This window comes from Melanerpes formicivorus, unplaced genomic scaffold (assembly GCF_026170545.1).
Source record: "Melanerpes formicivorus ecotype bairdi unplaced genomic scaffold, bMelFor1.0.p_v2 SCAF_8, whole genome shotgun sequence".
In the NCBI taxonomy this organism is placed as follows: Eukaryota; Metazoa; Chordata; class Aves; order Piciformes; family Picidae; genus Melanerpes; species Melanerpes formicivorus.
In genome coordinates this window covers 277,886-298,014 of record NW_027142360.1, presented here as the reverse complement: position 1 = coordinate 298,014, position 20,129 = coordinate 277,886, and the positions used below count along the sequence as shown (strand labels likewise).

The 20,129-nt window shown below is 45.8% G+C and overlaps 1 protein-coding gene across 1 annotated transcript in view; it reads right to left on the bottom strand.

Moving 5' to 3' along the window:
* Positions 1-20,129, bottom strand: part of TMTC1 (transmembrane O-mannosyltransferase targeting cadherins 1) — a 200,167-nt gene that overhangs the window by 112,178 nt on the left and 67,860 nt on the right. The window contains exons 6-7 of the mRNA XM_068141758.1: positions 14,629-14,710; positions 13,568-13,671 (exon numbers count right to left, since the gene is read on the bottom strand). Of these exons, the coding sequence (XP_067997859.1) occupies positions 13,568-13,671; positions 14,629-14,710 (186 nt within the window). The remainder of the gene's footprint in view (positions 1-13,567; positions 13,672-14,628; positions 14,711-20,129) is intronic.

The window sequence follows — 20,129 nt, the reverse complement described above, 5'->3', positions numbered from 1 at the left end:
ATGGACTTGTGAGTGTCCAAGTGGCTCAGCAGGTCCTGAACTAATTCCTCATGGATTTCCGGGGCATTACACTGCTCCCCGACCCCATCGCCCAGCTCCGGAGGCCACTCGTCCTGAACTCCTCCTGCCTTGCTGTTAAAAATTGAGGCAAAGAAGGTGTTCAGGACCTCAGCCTTTTTCTCATCTTCGGTCACCATGTTCCCCTCCAGGTCCAATAAGGAGTGCAGGTTCTTCCTGCCCTTCTTTTAGGGTTAATATATTTGTAACAATGCTTTTTATTGTCTTTCACAGCGGTGGGCAGCTTCAGTTCCAGCTGGGCCTTTGCCTCTCTAATTTTTTTCCTATATAATCTAACAGCTTCTTAAACATACCTGGAGAAGCCTTCCCCTCCTTCCAAAGCTGATACAGCCTCTTTTTTTCCCCTTAACTCCTCCAGGAGCTGCTTGCTCATCCAGGCCGGTCGCCTTCCCCGCCGGCTCGCCTTTCGGCACGTGGGAACTGCCAGTTCCTGTGCCTTCAAGAGCTCCTGTTTGAAGTAGCTCCAACCCTCCTGGACCCCTTGGTTCTTGAGGTCTGATACCTAGGGAATTTTGCGAATAGGTTTAAACAGAGCCTGTTTAAAGGCTGAAGTTTGCCCTCCTGCAGGCCAAGGTGAAGGTTCTGCTGGTGCTCCTCCCTAGCTCCCTGCATATTGAAAACTTCACTATCTCGTGGTCACTGCACCCTAGGCAGCCTCCCACTGTCACATCTCCCACCAGCCCTTCTCTCTTGGAGACCAGCAGGTCAAGCAGAGCCTGGCCCCTGGTAGGCTCACTTAACAGCTGCATCAGGAAGCAGTCCTCCATGCGCTCCAGGAATCTTCTGGACTGCCTCTTCTCTGCTGAATTAAGTTCCCAGCAGATATCAAGCAGGTTGAAGTTGCCCACAAGGACAAGATCTGATGATCTTGAGACAGCCTCCAGTTGCTTATAGAGTATTTCATCAGCTTCCTCATCCTGGTTGGGTGGTCTATAACAGATTCCAACCCGGATGTCAGATATGTTAGGCCTCCCTCTGATCTTAACCCACAGGCACTCAACCCTTTCATCCTCCACCTCAAGCTCTGTGGCAAAGAGAGACTCCCTAATATACAGAACCACCCCTCCTCCTCTTCTCCCTTGTCTGTCTCTCCTAAACAGCCTGTAACTCCCCAGTGCTGCACTCCAATTGTGCATGTTATCCCACCACGTTTCTGAGATGGCGACTATATCATAGTCACCCTGGTGGACCAGGACTTCCAGCTCATCTTGCTTATTGCCCATGCTGTGTGCATTGGTGTACATGCAATTTAGCTGGGCTTTTGACTTCTCAATTGACCCTAATTTGTGCCCCTTTCTTTCCTCTTCAGAGGGACTGATTTCATCAGTTAAGCTGATTTCATCAATTAAGCTCAGAGTCACTGCTATCACCTCTGCCTGGGGATTGCTTGTTATCTGTAGGTGAGAATTTTACAACTTTTAGTGAACTTATGAGACTTTCCACATCTCCAAAGGACGCTGCAGCCCAACCTCATGGTTCAATGGGACCCTCCGTACCACCGAGGGATCCCACCGTTCAACCCTGAGAGCCACCTGCAAAGCGAGCTGCTGTGGATTCAGCAACGATCCCCCGATCATTCCCTCCCTGTGGTTATAGTGGTTTTGCTGAGCCTGCCAGTTCCCCCCTTCCTCCTGCCCCACCTTTTCACTCTCTGTTCTCTCTCCCTTGTCTGTAAAAGCTGTGTTCTGATATACAGTAACAGTGCTAAGTTTTGTTAAGAAAAATATTCAACATTTTGCGAGTGCAATCCTGATATGGATAATAATTGTAGCATTAATTCTGATTGTAAGGGACTTTGGAGATTTGTTATTTTGATGCTTTTAGTAGTTAAATTTTAATAGTAAGCATAATGAATAATGAGTACTCAAGTATTTAGTAATTATAATAAGGCATATCAAGTAATAATTGATAATAATAAATATGTTACGCATATGGTAATTATATTATACTATTATAATTAGTACTTGATTACAATAGACATAGTAATTAATAACAATTAAAAATGTGAGCAATAATGGGTAAATTTAAGCAGAATAAGTTATTTTACAAGTTCAGAAGTGAAGTTTTTCTTCTGGTTTGAGCCTTCCTTTTTTGTGTGTGTGCTATAGCATTTCAAAAGAGCTCTGTGTAATATACGCGAGGGATGTGGTCAATAGGTTTTCATTTAAAAGAGCATGCTTTAGTTAATGCAACACCCTTTTTGTTTCTTTCTTAGACATTGATTTGATGGTTTAATTTTAACATAGTTCTTTAGTTTTTTCAGGGATTTTTGGTATTAGCCTAAGTTAGGAGTTTGATATGCGGATATTATATAATGGGTTTGGGTTTTTTGTCTTTTCTTTGTATCCACAATAGCTTGGATTAAAGAAAAAAAAGAGAAGAAAACCGGAGGGAAAAAAGGGCGGGGGGTGGGGGGGGTGGGGTAGAATTTGTGATACATCACACAGAAGTTTAGCCTGGGAAAAGAAAAAGTCTAGGAAAGGGATGAATATTTTATCACCTACAGGCTTTAGTCCTACCAGTAAGAAAAAGCCAGCCCATGTCATGTTGGTCTCTTCTCCCAGGCAGCCAGCACCAGAACAAGAGGACACAGTCTCAGGCTGCACCAGGGGAAGTTCAGGCTGGAGGTCAGGAGGAAGTTTTACACGGAGAGAGTGATTGCCCATTGGAATGGGCTGCCTGGGGAGGTGGTGGAGTCGCTGTCACTGGAGGTGTTCAGGAGGAGACTTGACAGGGTGCTTGGTGCCATGGGTTAGTTGATTGGGTGGTGTTGGGTGATAGGTTGGACGTGATGATCTTGAAGGTCTCTTCCAACCTGGTCTATTCTATTCTATTCTATTCTATTCTATTCTATTCTATTCTATTCTATTCTATTCTATTCTATTCTATTCTATTCTATTCTATTCTATTCTATTCTATTCTATGATCTGACATTCTGCAACTCAGCACTACAATCATCTCAGCAGAAGACAGCACAAGAATCAAGAGGATGGGAAAAACAGCAGTGCCCATGAAAACGAAAATCAAAAGACCTAACGCTGATCACAATGACTGTCATGATAATGTGAGATCAAAAGCATCAATCAGAGGCTGACTGCATGAGAATGCCACCAGAAAACATCTGAATTGGGACTGAATATCATGATTGCTTAATTGTTGTGTGATTAGGGAATATGTTCACATGGATTTATATGTTAACAGTCTGTCATAGTTAAGTAATAGTCTCAAATAGTCAAAGGGAAGGTCAAATGGATTATAGCACAAAAGACATTTTCATTTTAGGTTATAAAAACCAAAAATTGGGGAATTGTGGGCAGTATGTCACAAGAAAGAATAGTTAAAGCATGCTATGTTCTCAAATTTTCATTTTTTTATGTGGTTTTAAGTGTGGTTTGACAAAATTTATGGATGATATAAAAATTTTGGATGCTTTAGTTAGAAGACAGGAGGCTAAAGGTAGGAACAACAGGACTCAGTACTTTTCCTTAGCAAAGACAGAGCATCAAGAGATCATTATGCTAGGATTAGTAAAAGCAGATGATTGTGTTATGTTTAATTTTACATTGGGCAGAACCAGGAATATTCAGGATGTCATCTCTGACCCAGCAAAGGGGTCTTTTCACTCTTGCTGTCTGCCTGCAGGTATTTTCCTTATCTGTGGGCATAGAGCCTGGGCAGGGAGGACCTTGCTGACACTAACACTTCTATGATTTTTTACCATCTTAGAAAAAGACAAAGGTGTAACATTCATGCCTTTGAAGTGGATTGTAAAAGACAGTGCTGAAGATTGGGTTTGCTGTATTTGTGGGTCTTTGTATCTTAATCCCTGTGTACAATGTGTTCAGGCTAGAACTGGTAAGGTTGATCAAGTCTTCTTTATTAATAAGAAAAGGGAAATGTAAGAACTGGAACTAGCAAGATGTAAGTTCTCCTTCAGGAGAAACCTTTCTGTCTGAAAGAAGCAACTCTCCTGTTTGTGTCTTGACAATGTAAGAGAAGTGGAAAGGAATGTAGCTGGAAGTTTTGTTATCTTTAACCATGTATAATGCCAGTTGTGTTAGAATGAGCTAACTGGTACAGTTCTGAGTATTGTATCTCTTAAGGGTTACATCAGTCTGTTAGACACACTACATTACAGAACAGGGCCATGTTAGATTTCTTGTTACTTGTCCATAGCCATGGATGTGAAGACTTTGATGGATGTATTGCTACCAGGGTGGACACAATCTCTTACCAAAATTGAATTGTTGATTTTCATGATTTCTTTTGCTATATTGTTGATTTTACCTTGCTTGCTTTTATGTAGGCAAAGAATGTTAGAAAGGTCGATCAAAAGTGTGGTTTTATCAGAAAAAGGGGGAGATGTAAGAGAAGGGATGTTTTTGGATAGCTTTGGAACAGCTATGTTTTGCCCTTGAGGTAGGAATGCACACCTTATCAGTAACTGAGAGAAAGAAAGAGGGAAATGTAGGGGAAGATTTGCCCTTGCTTGAGTTAGAGAAGGCCATGTTTAATCTTTGACTTAGAAAAGAATGTAAGCATCTTGTAACTGAGTAGAAAGACTTGGCAGAATTTGGTTGGATGTGTTGAATTATTGTTTTGCTATTTTAACCTATTGTATTGCCTATTTACATGCATGCCAATAGAAAATAACCAATGAAGATGTGACACCTGTGCTTTCTAAAAGAGTTTTATAACCTTGCTGCATATTGTAATAAATGTCTTTGCCTGGCAACATCTTGGCCTGGAAGCTGTGCTTGTAGTGACTCTATGGTGATCAAATACCTGCAGCATATTAATACAGGAATATCACTTGCAATTTTAAGGTCTGCATAAACTTTCAGTACTCCAACAGCATCCTGCGGGAAGGGGCTTCCCAGCTCAACTACCTGTTGAAAGCCACCTCACTGGCTTGCTATGAACCTCTGTCCTCTTAGGTTCATTTGATACACCTTAATTTCCATATGCTTCCCTCTGCCACACAATAATAGATGTACAGACCTCTCACAGCTGCAAGTCATCTAATTTACATAACCAGCATCAAGTCCAGAGGAGGGCTGCAAAGATGATCCAGGGGCTGGAACACCTCTGCTTTGAGGACTAACTGAGGGAACTGGGATTGCTCAGCCTGGAGAAGAGAAGAATCTGGGGGGACCTTAGAGCTGCCTTCCAATAGATGAAGGGATCCTGAAGAAAGGCTGCAGAGGGACATTTACAAGAGTGTCCATCCATAGGACAAGGAGAATAGGTTTAGAATGGAATGGAATGGAATGGAATGGAATGGAATGGAACGGAACGGAACGGAATGGAATAGAATAGAATAGAATAGAATAGAATAGAATAGACCAGACCAGGTTGAAAGAGACCTTCAAGATCATCATGTCCAACCCATCAACCAATCCAACCAACCTAAACAACTAAACCATGGCACCAAGCACCCCAGCAAGTCTCCTCCTCAACACCTCCAATGATGGTGACTCCACCACCTCCCCAGGCAGCCCATTCCAATGGGCAGTCACTCCTCTGTGTAAAACTTCTTCCTAACATCCAGCCTAAACCTCCCCTGGTGCAGCCTGAGACTGTGTCCTCTTGTTCTGGTACTGGCTGCCTGGGAGAAGAGACCATCATCTGCCTGTCTACAACCTCCCTTCAGGTAGTTGTAGACAGCAATAAGGTCACCCCTGAGCCTCCTCCTCTCCAGGCTAAGCAACCCCAGCTCCCTCAGTCTTTCCTCACAGGGCTGTGTTCCAAACCCCTCATCAACTTTGTTGCCCTTCTCTGGACACGTTCCAGCAAGTCAACCTCCTTCCTAAACTGAGGGGCCCAGAACTGGACACAGGACTCAAAGTGTGGCCTAACCAGTGCAGTGTACAGGGGCAGAATGACCTCCCTGCTCCTGCTGGCCACACTGTTCCTGATGCAGGCCAGGATGCCATTGGCCTTCTTGGCCGCTTGGGCACACTGCTGGCTCATGTTCAGGCTACCATCGACCAGCACCCCCAGGTCCCTCTCTACCTGGCTACTCTCAGCCACTCTGACCCCAGTCTGTAGCACTGCATGGGGCTGTTGTGGCCAGTGTGAAGAACCTGGCACTTGGATGTGTTCAATCTCATGCTGTTGGACTGTGCCCATCTGTCCAGCCCGTCGAGGTCCCTCTGCAGAGCCTCTCTACCCTCCAGCAGATCAACTCCTGCCCCCAGCTTGCTGTCGTCAGCAAATTTACTGATGATGGACTTAATGCCCTCATCCAGATCATCAATAAATATGTTAAAGAGGATGTGACCCTGCACTGATCCTTGGGGGACACCACTGGTGCCTGGCTGCCAGCTGGCTGTGGCACCATTCACCACCACTCTCTGGGCTCAGCCTCTAGCCAGTTCCTAACCCAGCTCAGAGTGCTCCTGTCCAAGCCATGGGCTGACAGCTTGGCCAGGAGTTTGCTGTGGGGGGTGTTGTCAAAGGTCTTGCTGAAGTCCAGGTAGGCTACATGCACAGGCCTCTCCACATCCATCAGACAGTCACCTGATCATGGAATGAGATCAGGTTGGTCAGGCAGGACCTGCCCTTCCTAAATCCATGCTGGCTGGGCCTGATCCCTTGGCCATCCTGTAAGTGCTGTGTGATTGCACTCAGGATGACTGTTCCATGATCTTGCCTGGCACTGAGGTCAGGCTGACAGGCCTATAATTCCTGGGCTCATCCAACCGGCCCTTCTTGTGGATGGGCACCACATTGGCCAGCTTCCCATCTTCTGGGACCTCTCCAGTGAGCCAGGACTGGTGGAAAATGATGGATAGCAGCTTGGCAGCTCATCTGCCAGCTCTCTCAGCACCCTAGGATGGATCCCCTCCGCTCCCATGGACTTGTGGGGATCCAAGTGGCTGAGCACATCTCTCACTACTTCCTCCTGGATTACTAAGGAACTATATTGCTCCCTGACTCCATCTGCCAGCTCTGCAGGCCAGCTGTCTGGAAAACATTCTGTCCTGATAGTAAAAATTGAGGCAAAGAAGGTGTTAAGTACCTCTGCATTTTCCTCATCCTTTGTTACAACGGTCCCCTCCATGTCAACCAAGGAGTGGAGCTTGTCCTTGCCCCTCCTCTTGCTATTAATGTATTTATAGAAGGATTTTTGTTGTCCTTCACAGCAGAGGCCAGTTTAAGCTCCAAATGTGCTTTTGCCTCCCTAATTTTATTCCTACGTGACCTAGCAACATCCTTAAGCATTCTATGGGTTGCCTCCCCTCTCTTCCAAAGGTGATACACCCTCTTTTTTTCCATTAGCTCTATTAAGAGTTCATTACCCATCCAGGCTGGCTGGCTGCCCCAGGGCTCATCTTCTGGCACATTGGCACAGCCTGTTCCTGCACCTTCAGGAGTTCTTCCTTGAAGCAGGTCCAGCTCTCCTGGACCCCTTTAATTTTAAGGGCTTTATCCCAGGGAACCTTGAGTTAGTTCCTTGAGTAACCTGAAGTCTGCCCTCCAGAAGTCCAGAGTGGAGGTCTTCTTGCTGCCCCTCTTAGCTTGACCAAATACTGAAAATTCAATTATCTCATGGTCATGGCCCCTAAGCACCCTCCGACCACCACATCACCCACCAGCCCTTCCCTGTTGGTGAAGAGGAGGTCAAGTAGAGCCTTACCCCTGGTAGGCTCACACAGCACCTGGGATAAGAAGCTGTCCTCCATGCATTCTAAGAACCTCCTAGACTGCCTCCTCTCTGCTGTGCTGAGATCCCAGCAGATATCAGGCAGGTTGAAGTCGCCCATGAGAACAAGGTCAGGCGATCTTGAGACAGCCTTAAGCTGCCTATAGAATGCTTCATCAACATCTTCCTCCTGGTTGGGTGGTCTATGACTCCAACCAGGATGTCTGCCCTGCTGCTCTTCCCTCTAATTCTCACCCACAAGCACTCAACCCGATCATCCCTGATCTCCAGCTCAATGGCATCTAGTGCCTCCCTGATGTACAGGGCCACCCCTTCACCCCTTCTTCCTAACCTGTCTCTCCTGAAGAGCCTGTAGCCATCAATTGCAGCACTCCAGTCATGTGAGTCGTCCCACCACGTCTCTGTGATGGCAACTACATCATAACTTTCCTGCTGCAACAAGGCTTCCTTCTCTTTTTTGTTACCCATGCTTCGTGCATTAGTGTACATGCACTGCAGCTGGGCTGCTGGTTTCACCTCTGGCTCTAGCTTATCACCCCCAGCCTCCTGCCTGGGGGGACCAGTTTCAGCCCCTTCCCCCTTTGAAACTATTTTAAAGCCCTGTCAATGAGACCTGCCAATTCCCTTCCTAGAATCTTTTTACCTTTGGGGGATAGACCATTCTTGTATACTGTGACCTTTCCCCTCCTCTGGGACAGATGTACTCCATCTGTTGCCAGCTGACCTGCTGCAGTAGAAAGTTCTCCAAGATCGAAAAACCCAAAATTCTTTTGACTGCACCAGCCTCTAAGCCACTTAGGAAGAAATTCTTTCCTGCAAGGTTGGCAAGAGATTGTGCAGAGAGGGTGTGGATGCCCCCTCCCTGGAGATGTTCAAGGACAGGTTGGATGTGGCCTTGAGTAACCTGGGCTGGTTGAGAGGTGTCCCTGCCCATGTCCATGTCCCTGCCCTCCTAACCCTAGCCCTGCCCATGGCAGGGAGGTTGGATTAGATGATCTCTAAGGTCTCTTCCAGCCTGGACTGTTCTATCATTCTATGATTCTATAAGGGCTCACAAAATCTGATGTCATTGCTCAATACTTTTTCAAACCTCTATCTTACATCTACGCTTAATCTTAGTTCCAATAACCCCTGGCAGCGTTGGGATGAACTGAGCCTGCACCAGCTGACAAAGAAACCTTGCAAGAGTTAAGAACACTCCCTTGGGTTCATCCTATGACCCTAATTCCAGATCTAAAGTTATACATTTCACAAAGAGTGCCACAAATTTCCAAACTTGTCTTTCCCTTTTTTATTCCACTTGTTTCCATCAGCCTTCCTCCTAGCCTGAAAGAGTTGGCCAAGTCTTGTAATAGTTTTCAACTTTGTTGAAAACTATCACATTTACCCTGGTGAGACATGCACAATAACTACACTCCTAGCCCAGTGCAAATCAATGTGACTGCTTGCAAACAGAAACTCCTATTTGTGTGCAATACATTCTTCTGAGAGTTACAGAACAACTTGCCTGCTGCTTGAGGACTAGCCCTTGCTTCAGACAATATTTAAGGTGTCAGTAACCACCTCAAGACCACTAGTCAGCACTGACTGTTTCATGAGATTTCTCCCTTTTGGTCCTAACACCCAGCTTAGCTTTTCCAATTTCTTCCTTCTAACACAACCCAAACAGCAAATAACATCCTGGCTTTAAATTCAGTGCTTTGACCTAATTACTGCCTGCAAAACTTGTTAGAAGCTTCTCACACCCTCTCTTCACATGTTGCTGCTGTAGGTGTCCACAGCTGCAGCACGCACGCTGCGTAGCAACTCCTTCTAGTCACAGGATCACAGGCTCACGGGATGTCAGGGGTTGGAAGGGACCTTCAAAGATCATAGAGTCCAACCCCCCTGCCAGAGCAGGACACAGAATCCAGCACAGGTCATACAGGAACACATCCAGACAGGGATGGAAAGGCTCCAGAGAAGGAGACTCCACAACCTGTCTGGGCAGCCTGCTCCAGGGCTCTGGGACCCTCACAGTGAAGAAGTTTTTCCTCATGTTGAAGTGGAACTTCCTGTGCTGGAGTTTCCATCCATTGCCCCTTTTCCTATCCCAGGGCACAAGTGAGCAGAGCCTGTCTCCTCCCTCCTGAACCCTAGCCCTCAGATATTTGTAAACATTTATTAAATTCCCTCTCAGTCTTCTCTCCAGACTAAACAGCCCCAGGGCTCTCAACCTCTCCTCACTAGGCAGTGCTGCAGTCCCTTCAGCAGCAACCTTGTAGCCCTCCCTTGGACTCTCTTCAGCAGATCCTTGTCCCTCTTGAACTGGGGAGCCCAGAACTGCATGCAATATTCCAGGTGTGGTCTCACCAGAGCAGAGCAGAGGGGGAGAAGAACTTCCCTCAATCTGCTGGACACACTCCTCTTAATGCACCCCAGGATACCATTGGGCTTCTTGGCCATTGCTGGCTAATGGAGAACCTGTTGTCCACCAGGACTCCCAGGTCTTTCTCCATAGGGCCAGCAGATCACCTCCCAGCCTGTATTGCTGCAGTTTATTCTTCCTTCCCAGGTGCAAGACTCTGCACTTATCCTTCTTGACCCTCATTAGGCTCCTGTCTGCCAGTTCTCAGTCTGTCCAAGTCTCACTGAACGGCCACACAGCCTTCAGGTGTCTCAGCCAAGCCTCCCACCTTGGTATCATCAGCAAACTTGCTGAGTGGACTCTTGACTGTCTGTCTGTCTCCTCATCAATGTCATTGATGAAGATGTTGAACAGGACCAGACCAAGCACTGATCCCTGGGGGAATCCACTGGTCACAGCTCTCCATCTGGACTTGGCACCATTGACCACCACTCTTTGGACTCTATTTTGTAACCAGTTCCTTATCCATCTCACTGTCTATTCTTCTATCCCACACCTCCTGAGCTTGCTCACAAGGATGTTATGGGAAACAATGTCAAAAGACTTACTGAGATCAAGGTAGACTACACCAACTGGTCTGCCTGCATGGACTTGTGTATATTCAATTTGTGTCATCGACCAATGGAGAGCCTTCCCTCCTTCAGGCTTTTTCTCCTTCATCCAGGGTCTGGAGTTCACAGGGGCTAGTCTTAAGCATAAAGACATTGAGCAACTCTGTCTTCTCTGCATCCTCAGCTCTCAGGGCTGCCTCCTCACTCAGCACTGGGCCCACACCTTCCCTATTCTCCCTTTTACTACTGATACATTTGAAGAAGCTCTTCTTGTTCTCTTTTACTTAATTTGCCAGTTTTAGTTCTAAGCGAGCTTTGGCCTTCCTTGTTGCCTTCCTACATACCCTAGCAACTACTCCCATGTGACATGTCCCTTCTATGAATTGTAAGTATCTTTCTTCCATGAGATTTCTTTCAGAAGCTCCTTGCTCATGCATGCAGGTCTCCTGGCACCTCTACCCAATTTTCTGCTCAGGGGAACAAACCTATCTTGGGCTTGGAGGAAGAGGCATTTAAAAACTGACCAACTTTCTTGGGCTCCTTTACCCTCCAGAGTCTTAGCCCATGGGATTCCTGCAAGTATATCTCTGAAGAGTACAAAGTGGGTCCTGTGGAAGTCCAGGGTTGTAATCCTACTGCCTTGCTTCTACCCTGTATAATACTTAACTCCACCATGTCATGGCCACTGTTGCCAAGGCTGTTCCTGACCTTAATGTCCCCAACCAGTCCTTCTCTATTAGTTAATACAAGGTTCAGCAGCACACCTCTCCTCAGTCATAACAAACTCTCCCATGTGACCGGATATTCACCAGTCAGACATGCAGCCAGCGGAATACCAGCACCTACTGAACATCCTTGAGCCTTGATGTCCTACAGTCTAACCTAATGTAACTCCAGCAAGTTGTATCACCTCCAAATCCACCCTCAAACAATTTACTCAGCTGACACCTCTCCTTATTTCCACCGTGTGGAAATACCAGGTTTTAAAACTTGGCATCTTGCCTCTTTTGCCTCCCTCTTCCTTGCACCCAAGCTGAGCACCCAGCCTTGTACCTCAGTGTAAGTTTCCTGCTAGCCCGACACAGATCACTCAACCTTACACAGAATGCATAGAATAAACCAGGTTGGAAGAGACCTTCAAGATCATCGCATCTAACTTTGGTGGCTCCATCCCAATTCTGCACTCATCATGACTGGCATATTGTCAGTTCTGCAGCAATAGCTTCAGCTCTAACCATGGTAAGATAAAGTCTCAGGTGAGAGTTACAGTCTGAGTCTGACAGAGGATGTGAGGAGGGGGTTTTGTCAAGATAAGGACCCTGACCAGGATTCAGCAACAAATGTGCTTTTCAGCTTCTGTTGGCAGGGCCTGTGTCTGAGCATCAGCTGTGGAAGGAACTGATCAGCTAAATTTAACTCTGCATTTTAGAAAGCCATGGCTGGCACCCAGGCTTGCCAAAAGGATGCGCTTTCTGGATGGAAGACAGAGGCTTCTTGGTAAATTGTGTAAGGTAAGGATTAAGATCATACTCAGTAGAAGGAGAAGAGCTGTTTCATACCCCAATTACTTGGCTTTTGGATTTTAAAAAGTTTCCCCTATCATTATAAGATATAAAAAGACAAACACTCGACAGACGTTCATAGGGCAGAATATGTAGCTGGAATCGGGCCAGGATCACTTATGACTTAATGACCCCTATCTCATCATAAACGTATCAAAGAGGGACAGCAGCAAATCCTTCACACTGTGCCACACAGAATCTGGTACTAATGACTCTGCCAGAAATGCTGTGAACAGATCAGAGATTTCCAAAGCAGACACTTTTAGCTTTGATGGCAATGGGAGCTGTTGTCACATTACCATAAAGGTCTCCCAAAAGAGATCCAGTCCAGTTATGCAGCAGATGTTGACTAAAGATTGCTTGATCTCAACGTGTGTCTCAGCTGAAATTCTACTGTTGGAATGAAGAGCCAGAAAGTAACAGAGAGGGCTGCTCCCATTGTCATTTGAAACATCAGGATATTCCTTCAGAAGCCTCCAAAGCAGCTTTCCCCAGTTCAGTAGGTAACCAGAACAAACAGTTATGCACATACCGCTGCTTTAAGAGGAAGCCAACTTCCTACCACCTTCTGGTAGCACTAGTTTGGTTAAATTTGGAGGGAAGAGTTAAGTCCCAGCTGCCACTACCTTGCTACTGCCTAGCAGAGCCAGAGGGATGTCGTATCAGCCAACCTAAACACATACTAGGTTCCAGGGAAGGAAAAACAATATTTTACCAAATGTAACCACTCATGTATCTTTTAAGAAACTATAGTGACAAAACAATAAAAAGCTGTTAATAGACATTTTGGGTTCATTGTTTTTAATTAATCCACGGCAGCTCACCATATGCTGAACCAGTGCTGCTCAGACCTCTGAGCCACCAGGGCCCTGCCTCCCACCATCACTAATCAGCCAGTGATACCAACAGGAATGGTCATCCCCTTTTCACACAAACTTCAGCCGAAGCTGAAACTCTGAATGATTCCATCTCCATCGCAGTTTAAAGGTTTAGGATTCGGCTGCAGTCCCTGGACTTTCCAGCCCTGTGCTCAGGCAATTAAACTCTAATCTTTTGGCTTTGTATTAACATAAGCCCATATATTTCAGTAAGAAAGCATCTGTAACATAACTCAGAGGATGCTTTAGGGTTCAAATAATGCTGGTACCTTTCTATTCTAGGCAGAGCAATAAGGAGAAGTAATAAGTTCAGACAATCAAATAAACCTTCTCATTTGCCATCTGTAAAACATTTCCATGCAAGCAAAACTTAATACCAAAGTGAATGTCAAAGCTTTCATAAACTTTTGTTGTGTTTGTACCTCGTCAGGAAGTATGGTGAGAATGAGGCTGGGTTGTCCTGCTCTGAAAACATCGGCATGGATCCCCCCATTATCCACAGGCGGAAATACAACACAAGAATCACCTTCAAAGAAGAGTATCTCAGTTAGCAATGCACTACTCAGAAGCAGCAAAACCTCCAGCAATTTTTTTTTTTTGTTGTGATAGCTCTCCATGCTCTGCTCTCTACCTAGAAGTGAGCCAGCTCAGCAGGTTTTGCAAAATCCAATTTTGCGACCCTACACAGGGTGACCAATGTGCCGACCCTCAGCACAGGCAGCACCCTGTGCTGTTTTGTACCCTCCCCATTCATATGTGCACTACTGACTGTAACTGGCATATCTTGGCTACCCATGACAAAGGCAGCATTTTGAAGGACAACTTTATCACCCTACTGTGGCTCAGACTGCCACACTTCGCTACTGACATCTACCTAAATCCAGAGGGGAAAGAGCTATTATGGTTAACTCATGCTGGCACCTGTGCCAGGACAAGCTCCATCACTGTTTCTCATGTTGTGTAATCTTAATACCTGGAAGGAATTCCACAGGCTGGCACTCCTCCACCTTACTGGGAACTGTTTGTCAAGTGACAAGCAAGATCTGGCTCCTAGAGCAGTATAGTGAGCTGCAGACCCAGCACAGGCCCACAGACGAGCTTGGCTTTCCCCTGTAATGTCTCAAGTCCTGCTCAGAGCACACCAAGCAGCAAGTATTTGCAGACAGAGCTTTTCTTATGATTCCTGCTGAGCCCTGCAGTGAAACTAACAGCATGCCATTAACAGCATGCCCAGCACCATCCAGTCCCCTTGTAGGGGGGCAGGAAACACTTAGAGATGATTACATGGCTGTATAGGCGGCCACTATAAACAAAAATGTAAACTGAAAACATAGCAATGTTCTTGTCCCTGCCCAGCTTAAGTTTTCTAGACTATTTTTCAAGACTAGTTTATATTAAGATCTCTCATCCAAGCTTTCTGAGGCTCTTGGTACACCATCACATAATGTTAATTCTTGCCATGGTCAAGTCCACTGGTACTTACGTAGCTTATCACCAAAGCAGCTCTCTTCAAAAAGGGCCTTGCAATATATAAGAAATTCTGGTTGTTATTTGCATTCAGGTAGCTGAAATAAAAGTAAAGAAATATTTGTTGAAATACTTTGAAAGAGTGACTCGTTTTTCAAATTGGAAAAAAGCCCTGTACGTTGTTTCAACCACCTGAAGCCATGGCGCGCTAACAACATCACTCTTGCTCTTCAACGTTCTTTCCACGTGACTGAAGCAAAATACAGAGACCACTTCAAAATAATGCACACTATCATACATTGCAGTTTCCCCATCAAAATTTAGTTTTGCTTTGGTGTGTTAGCTTTGGTTTGGTTTGATTGTTGTGGGGGGTTTTAATGATCAATTAATGCCTTAATCATCAGAAAACCCCCATGGGTGTCTTGCTAGGATTGCTGTCTTCAGGTGCCTAGAAGACTACCACCAAGCCATGTTTTTAAAAGCTCACCCCAGCAGCCCAATTCAATTCTAGCCCATGATTATAATGCAAAACCTCCTTGTTCCCAGCTCTCTGATCAGTCTCTGGGGATGGGAATAACTGTTTCACAGAACAGAATTTCTTTCATGCTTTATTTTTAAGTGTATTCTGCACACTTTAGTTTCATTACAAGTCTGCTGACAGGTGTTATAGCAATTAACTGCACAGAGACAAACACAGAGGTGGTTTATTGTTGTAAGAGTGTTCATAAAAGCCTTCCTGTTTCTCAGTCAGTAAAATTAAGCTGTACATGGAGCCATAGCCACACATTTATTTTAATATAGAGTAGAAGCACATGCCAAATTCCAAGCAGCTTACTTAACATAACAAATGGTGCCATACCTATGACATTATTTCAATGATAATTCCATTCCTATTGAACCTTGCAGAGGCTTCAACTTCATAATAAAGTGATAAGAAACAAAAAGAAAATACAGAAGAGACAACAGGAATATTTTAAGCATATAGGAGCTAGAAAATGATTGGGGGAAAAAAAAGAAGACAATTCAAAGAAGCTATAAGTATCAAGTAAACAAAATAAATTCAGAAGGAAAAACATCTGCAGGTTTGTCTGTGCAGCATACAATCTTTGTCAGGATACTCTAAATTATTTACAAAACTGCAACATGAATCACAACACCTGCATGCAAGTTACCTTTACAAGCAAGAAAGCATTATACATTTCTCCTGTGAATGTTTAGCATGTTACTTCTTCTCCAGTCCTCAAGATAAGTCTATCTGACAGCTTCCGCCCTCCAAGTCTTAAAAATAATCAAGACTGCAGCACTTCCTAATGCTGCCAAGAGTCTTTAATATCTGGCTTTTTGTTCAGATTTTCTATAGTAGGAAGTTTGCAAGATGGAGAAAAGATTACATTGCAGACAAAAGCACTAGGGGCAAAGCCAGCCAATAAACAGAGGCAGAGTTTAATAAGAGGAAGTAAGTACATCTAGAATCACAGAATCATGGAATCATCCCGGCTAGAAATGCCCTCCAAGATCATCCAGCGCAGCCATTTTGCCACTCCGAGTCTGTCACCGCACCATGTCCCCAAGCACCACATCTAGATGGCTTTCAAACACATCCAGGGATGGTGACTACCACCTCCCTGTGCCAGTGCCACTCAAACCTTTCCAAGAAAAATTTTCCTAATGTCCAGCCTAACCCTTCCCTGGCACAGCTTGGGGCCATTCCCTCTTGTTCTGTCATTAGTTACTTGTGACAAGAGCCCAGAGACCACCTCTCTGCAGCCTCCTGTCAGGTAACTGTAGAGAGTAATGAGGTCTCCCCTCAGGCTCCTTTTTTTGCAGACTAAAGAGCCCCAACTCCCTCAGCTGCTCCTCTCAGGCCTTGCTCTCCAGTCCCTCACCAGCTCAGTGCCCTTCTCTGTCCCGGCTCCAGCCCCTCGATGTCCTTCCTGTGCTGCGGTGCCCAGAGCTGAGCACAGCACAGGAGGTGCAGCCTCACCAGTGCTGAGTGCAGGGGGACAATCGCCTCCCTGCTCCTGCTGGACAGACTACTGCTGGCACAGCCCAGGATGCTGTTGGCCATCTTGGCTACCTGGTCACACTGCTGGCTCATAATTACCTAGGTGCTCTCTACTAAATGACTGTTCTTTAGAAAACTTTATCTGTGTTGTGATTAAAACTTGGGAAGCAAACCACACATTGTAAAGCAAGCCAGGTAACTTTCAGTCTTTGGTGTCTACTTATTTACAAATGTTAACATTTAAGCACCAAGTCTGACTTAAATGTCAGACCAGTCTTCAAGGACTGAACTCTGGAAAGTTTTTTCAGCAACCACTGACTTTCACCAGTCTCCAGAAAGTACAAGTGAGATGAAACTAAGCCTTCGGCTTTCCCTGTCTATGAAAGGTCAGGCTGGCCTTCAAGCATTCACTGTGGCGCTGATCCAAAACGCAACAGAGCCCAAAAGAAAGGCTCTCAGTGACTTTCATAGCCTTAGATTGAACCCCAGCCTTTGTTCCCTATTGTTATTTTTGAGTTTTGGAAACTCAGTCACCCTGGGACTTGCCACAGGAACAGAAGTGTTAGGTTGCATCTTGTTTACATTTAAATGGGTGGAGGGAGGAGAGTCTTCTGTTAATCACATTGCCTGACTTTTCAGCAGCCTGTTGTCCCTTGCTTGTAGTTTTAACTAACTGCAACACTTTGGGCACAAAATTTCCATGACAAATACTTGCTTTAGGTGAAATTATTCTGGTAAAGGACAGTCAAAACAGTTCAGCTTTTTTCTCCAAGCCTAGATTAAGAGGAGCACTTTTATCAGTGTCAACAAGTCTGCTAACTTCATCCACAAGAAACTGTATCACCTTATACCACCTAAGACCAACGAGGTGGCTGTCATCTCCATACTATCTGTTTGCCACCTTCCAGAACAGCCACCCATGGTCAGGCAAGCTACAAGAACAGGTGGCAGTGCCTGCGGGGAGTTGGGGACATGCAGTCCCCACTATTTTGCCATGCTCAGCAGGAATCTGGCTTTTAAGAGAAAAAGTTTGCACCAAAGTTGTTCCAGCTGGAACAACTGCTAGGGCTAATGTGCTGTTTGTAAAAGCAGCCCTTTAGCAAGAAGGGTAAACTTCATTTTAGGCTGCTAAGAGCCAGAAAAAAGTGCATCTGTGTTTTGGGGCCTTGCAAACATTGATCTAGGTCTGAACACCATCACAGCATGTAGAGGAACCCTCATTATTACAATCCCCCTGGTCTCTCAAGCCTGGCCTGAGGAGAAAAAAGCCAGAAAATGAATGGAAGACAGCAGTTGCTCTCTCATCCTTGGCAATGCAGTGCAGGAACACTTAAACATCTGGGTCAAGGCAATCCCAGGCTGGGCAGTAACTGGCTGGAAAACAGCCCTGAGGAGAGAGACTTGGGGGTGCTGGGGGAGGAGAAGCTCAACAGGAGCTCTCAGTGTGCACTTGCAGCCCAGAAAGCCAATCAGATCCTGGGCTGCATCAGGAGAAGTGTGGCCAGCAGGGCAAGGGAGGTGATCCTCCCCCTCTGCTCAGCTCTGGTGAGACCCCACCTGGAGTACTGCCTCCAGTTCTGGAGCCCCTATTCCAAGAGGGATCTGGAGGTGCTGGAAGGTGTCCAGAGAAGGGCCAGGAGGATGAGCAGAGGGCTGGAGCACCTCTCCTGTGAGGACAGACTGAAGGAGTTGGGGCTGTTCAGTCTGGAGAAGAGAAGGCTCCCAGGTGACCTCATTGTGGCCTTCCAGTATCTGAAGGGGGCTACAGGAAGGGTGGGGAGGGACTGCTCAGGATCTCAGGTAGTGATAGGACTAGGGGGAATGGAATGAAGCTGGAGGTGGGGAGATTCAGGCTGGTGGTGAGGAGGAAGTTCTTCCCCATGAGAGTGGTGAAGCCCTGGAATGGGTTGTCCAGGGAGGTGGTCGAGGCCCTGTCCCTGGAGGTGTTTAAGCCCAGGCTGGATGAGGCTCTGGGCAGCCTGATCTAGTGTGGGGTGTCCCTGCCCATGGCAGGGGAGTTGGAACTAGATGATCCTTGTGGTCCCTTCCAACCCTGACTGATACTATGATATTATGATACTATGATCTTGAATTTGACTCTTTTTTGTTTGCCTATAAGTAATTAAAATGCTATCCGCATCTTGCACCTTCCTTGCAGCAAGCATAACACCATGCAAGCTACTCAATACTGTTTTAAGGCTTGAGTTCATCTGCAAGTCAAAGTTAATGTGAAGCACTCCACTGAACTTCAGGTTAGCAAATTGCAGGTTAGCTCCAGCTACGGCGGAACTGGCCTTTGAAAGCATCTCAAAACATCCTGAGAGGCCCCTCGCAGTTCAAGCAGTTACATCTCCAGGAAAACAAACAAACAGACAAAAAAAAACCAAACCCAAACAAATCCCCAAACCAACAAAAAGCAAAAAACAACCAAACCCACACTGACACCAACTCCAAATCACCATTCTGTGCTAGAGAGCAGATGGGCAGCAAACTGGAAATTTGTGAAAGCAACTGGAAATGGGTGAAGCCAGGAGCTCAGAGAGCCCTGAGCTTTCTGGTCCTTCCCTCAAATGCTACTTTGCAGCTTCAGTCAAGTAATGAACTGTTGTGGAAGGAACCAATTAAAAAGCAACCCCTTTTCCATTTTGAGAAAGCTGCTGTCCTGAAAACATGATTCCTTGGGTGGTAATCCAGCTGTCTATGCGTCTGTCTTGGGCAGAGCAGGCAGAAAGCTGTTTTACACCCCCCCCACACACACCCCCTCGCCCCCAAAAGACTAAAATAAAACCTCTCTCACAGAATTGGAAACTTAAATGGAAAAACTATTCACAGATATAAACAAAACACACAACTTTGTATTCAGCCTTGGCCCAGTTGGCTACCTGGGCTTTTCCAAAACCTCACTAGGCCAAAACCTTCCGAAACTTTTCCCACAGCCAGGCCAAAACCCGTGCCTAAATCCCTGCCCTGCTTCTGCCATGCCTCTTTCCCCTCCCCCCGCCCAACCTAGGCCAAATTGCATACAGCATGAAATTTGCTACCTGGCAAAGAACATTCAAAAGAACTGAGTCTCTTGCCCTCTCTGGACCAAGACGGAGGCTAGACAGATATTTGGCAGCTCCAGCTTCCTGAAAATCACAGTTCATCCTGAAATCAAGTACATCATCAGGGCCCTCAGAGGTTTTATAATTGGAGCCAGCAGCATAGGTGGCCTAGCAAAACTCAGTACTGTGCAGTTTACAGGAATGTAAACTTTTCTGGTACCAGATGGACTCTGTATTAATCAAAACAAACCAAAGAAGCAGGCAGATTTTTAATTTGCCTGTACCACTGGAGGCATCTCCAGCTCACAGAATGGAGCAGGGGAGATGCTCAGCTGCTGTTCCTTGCCACAGTTGTGTGAGCTACTGCAGACCAGTATTGGCAACACCCTGACCCCACACTGAAGCTGACTCAGCTTTGGTATAAAACATGAACTTGCTCTCATGTTCTCTCTGAAAGCTTTCTCACCA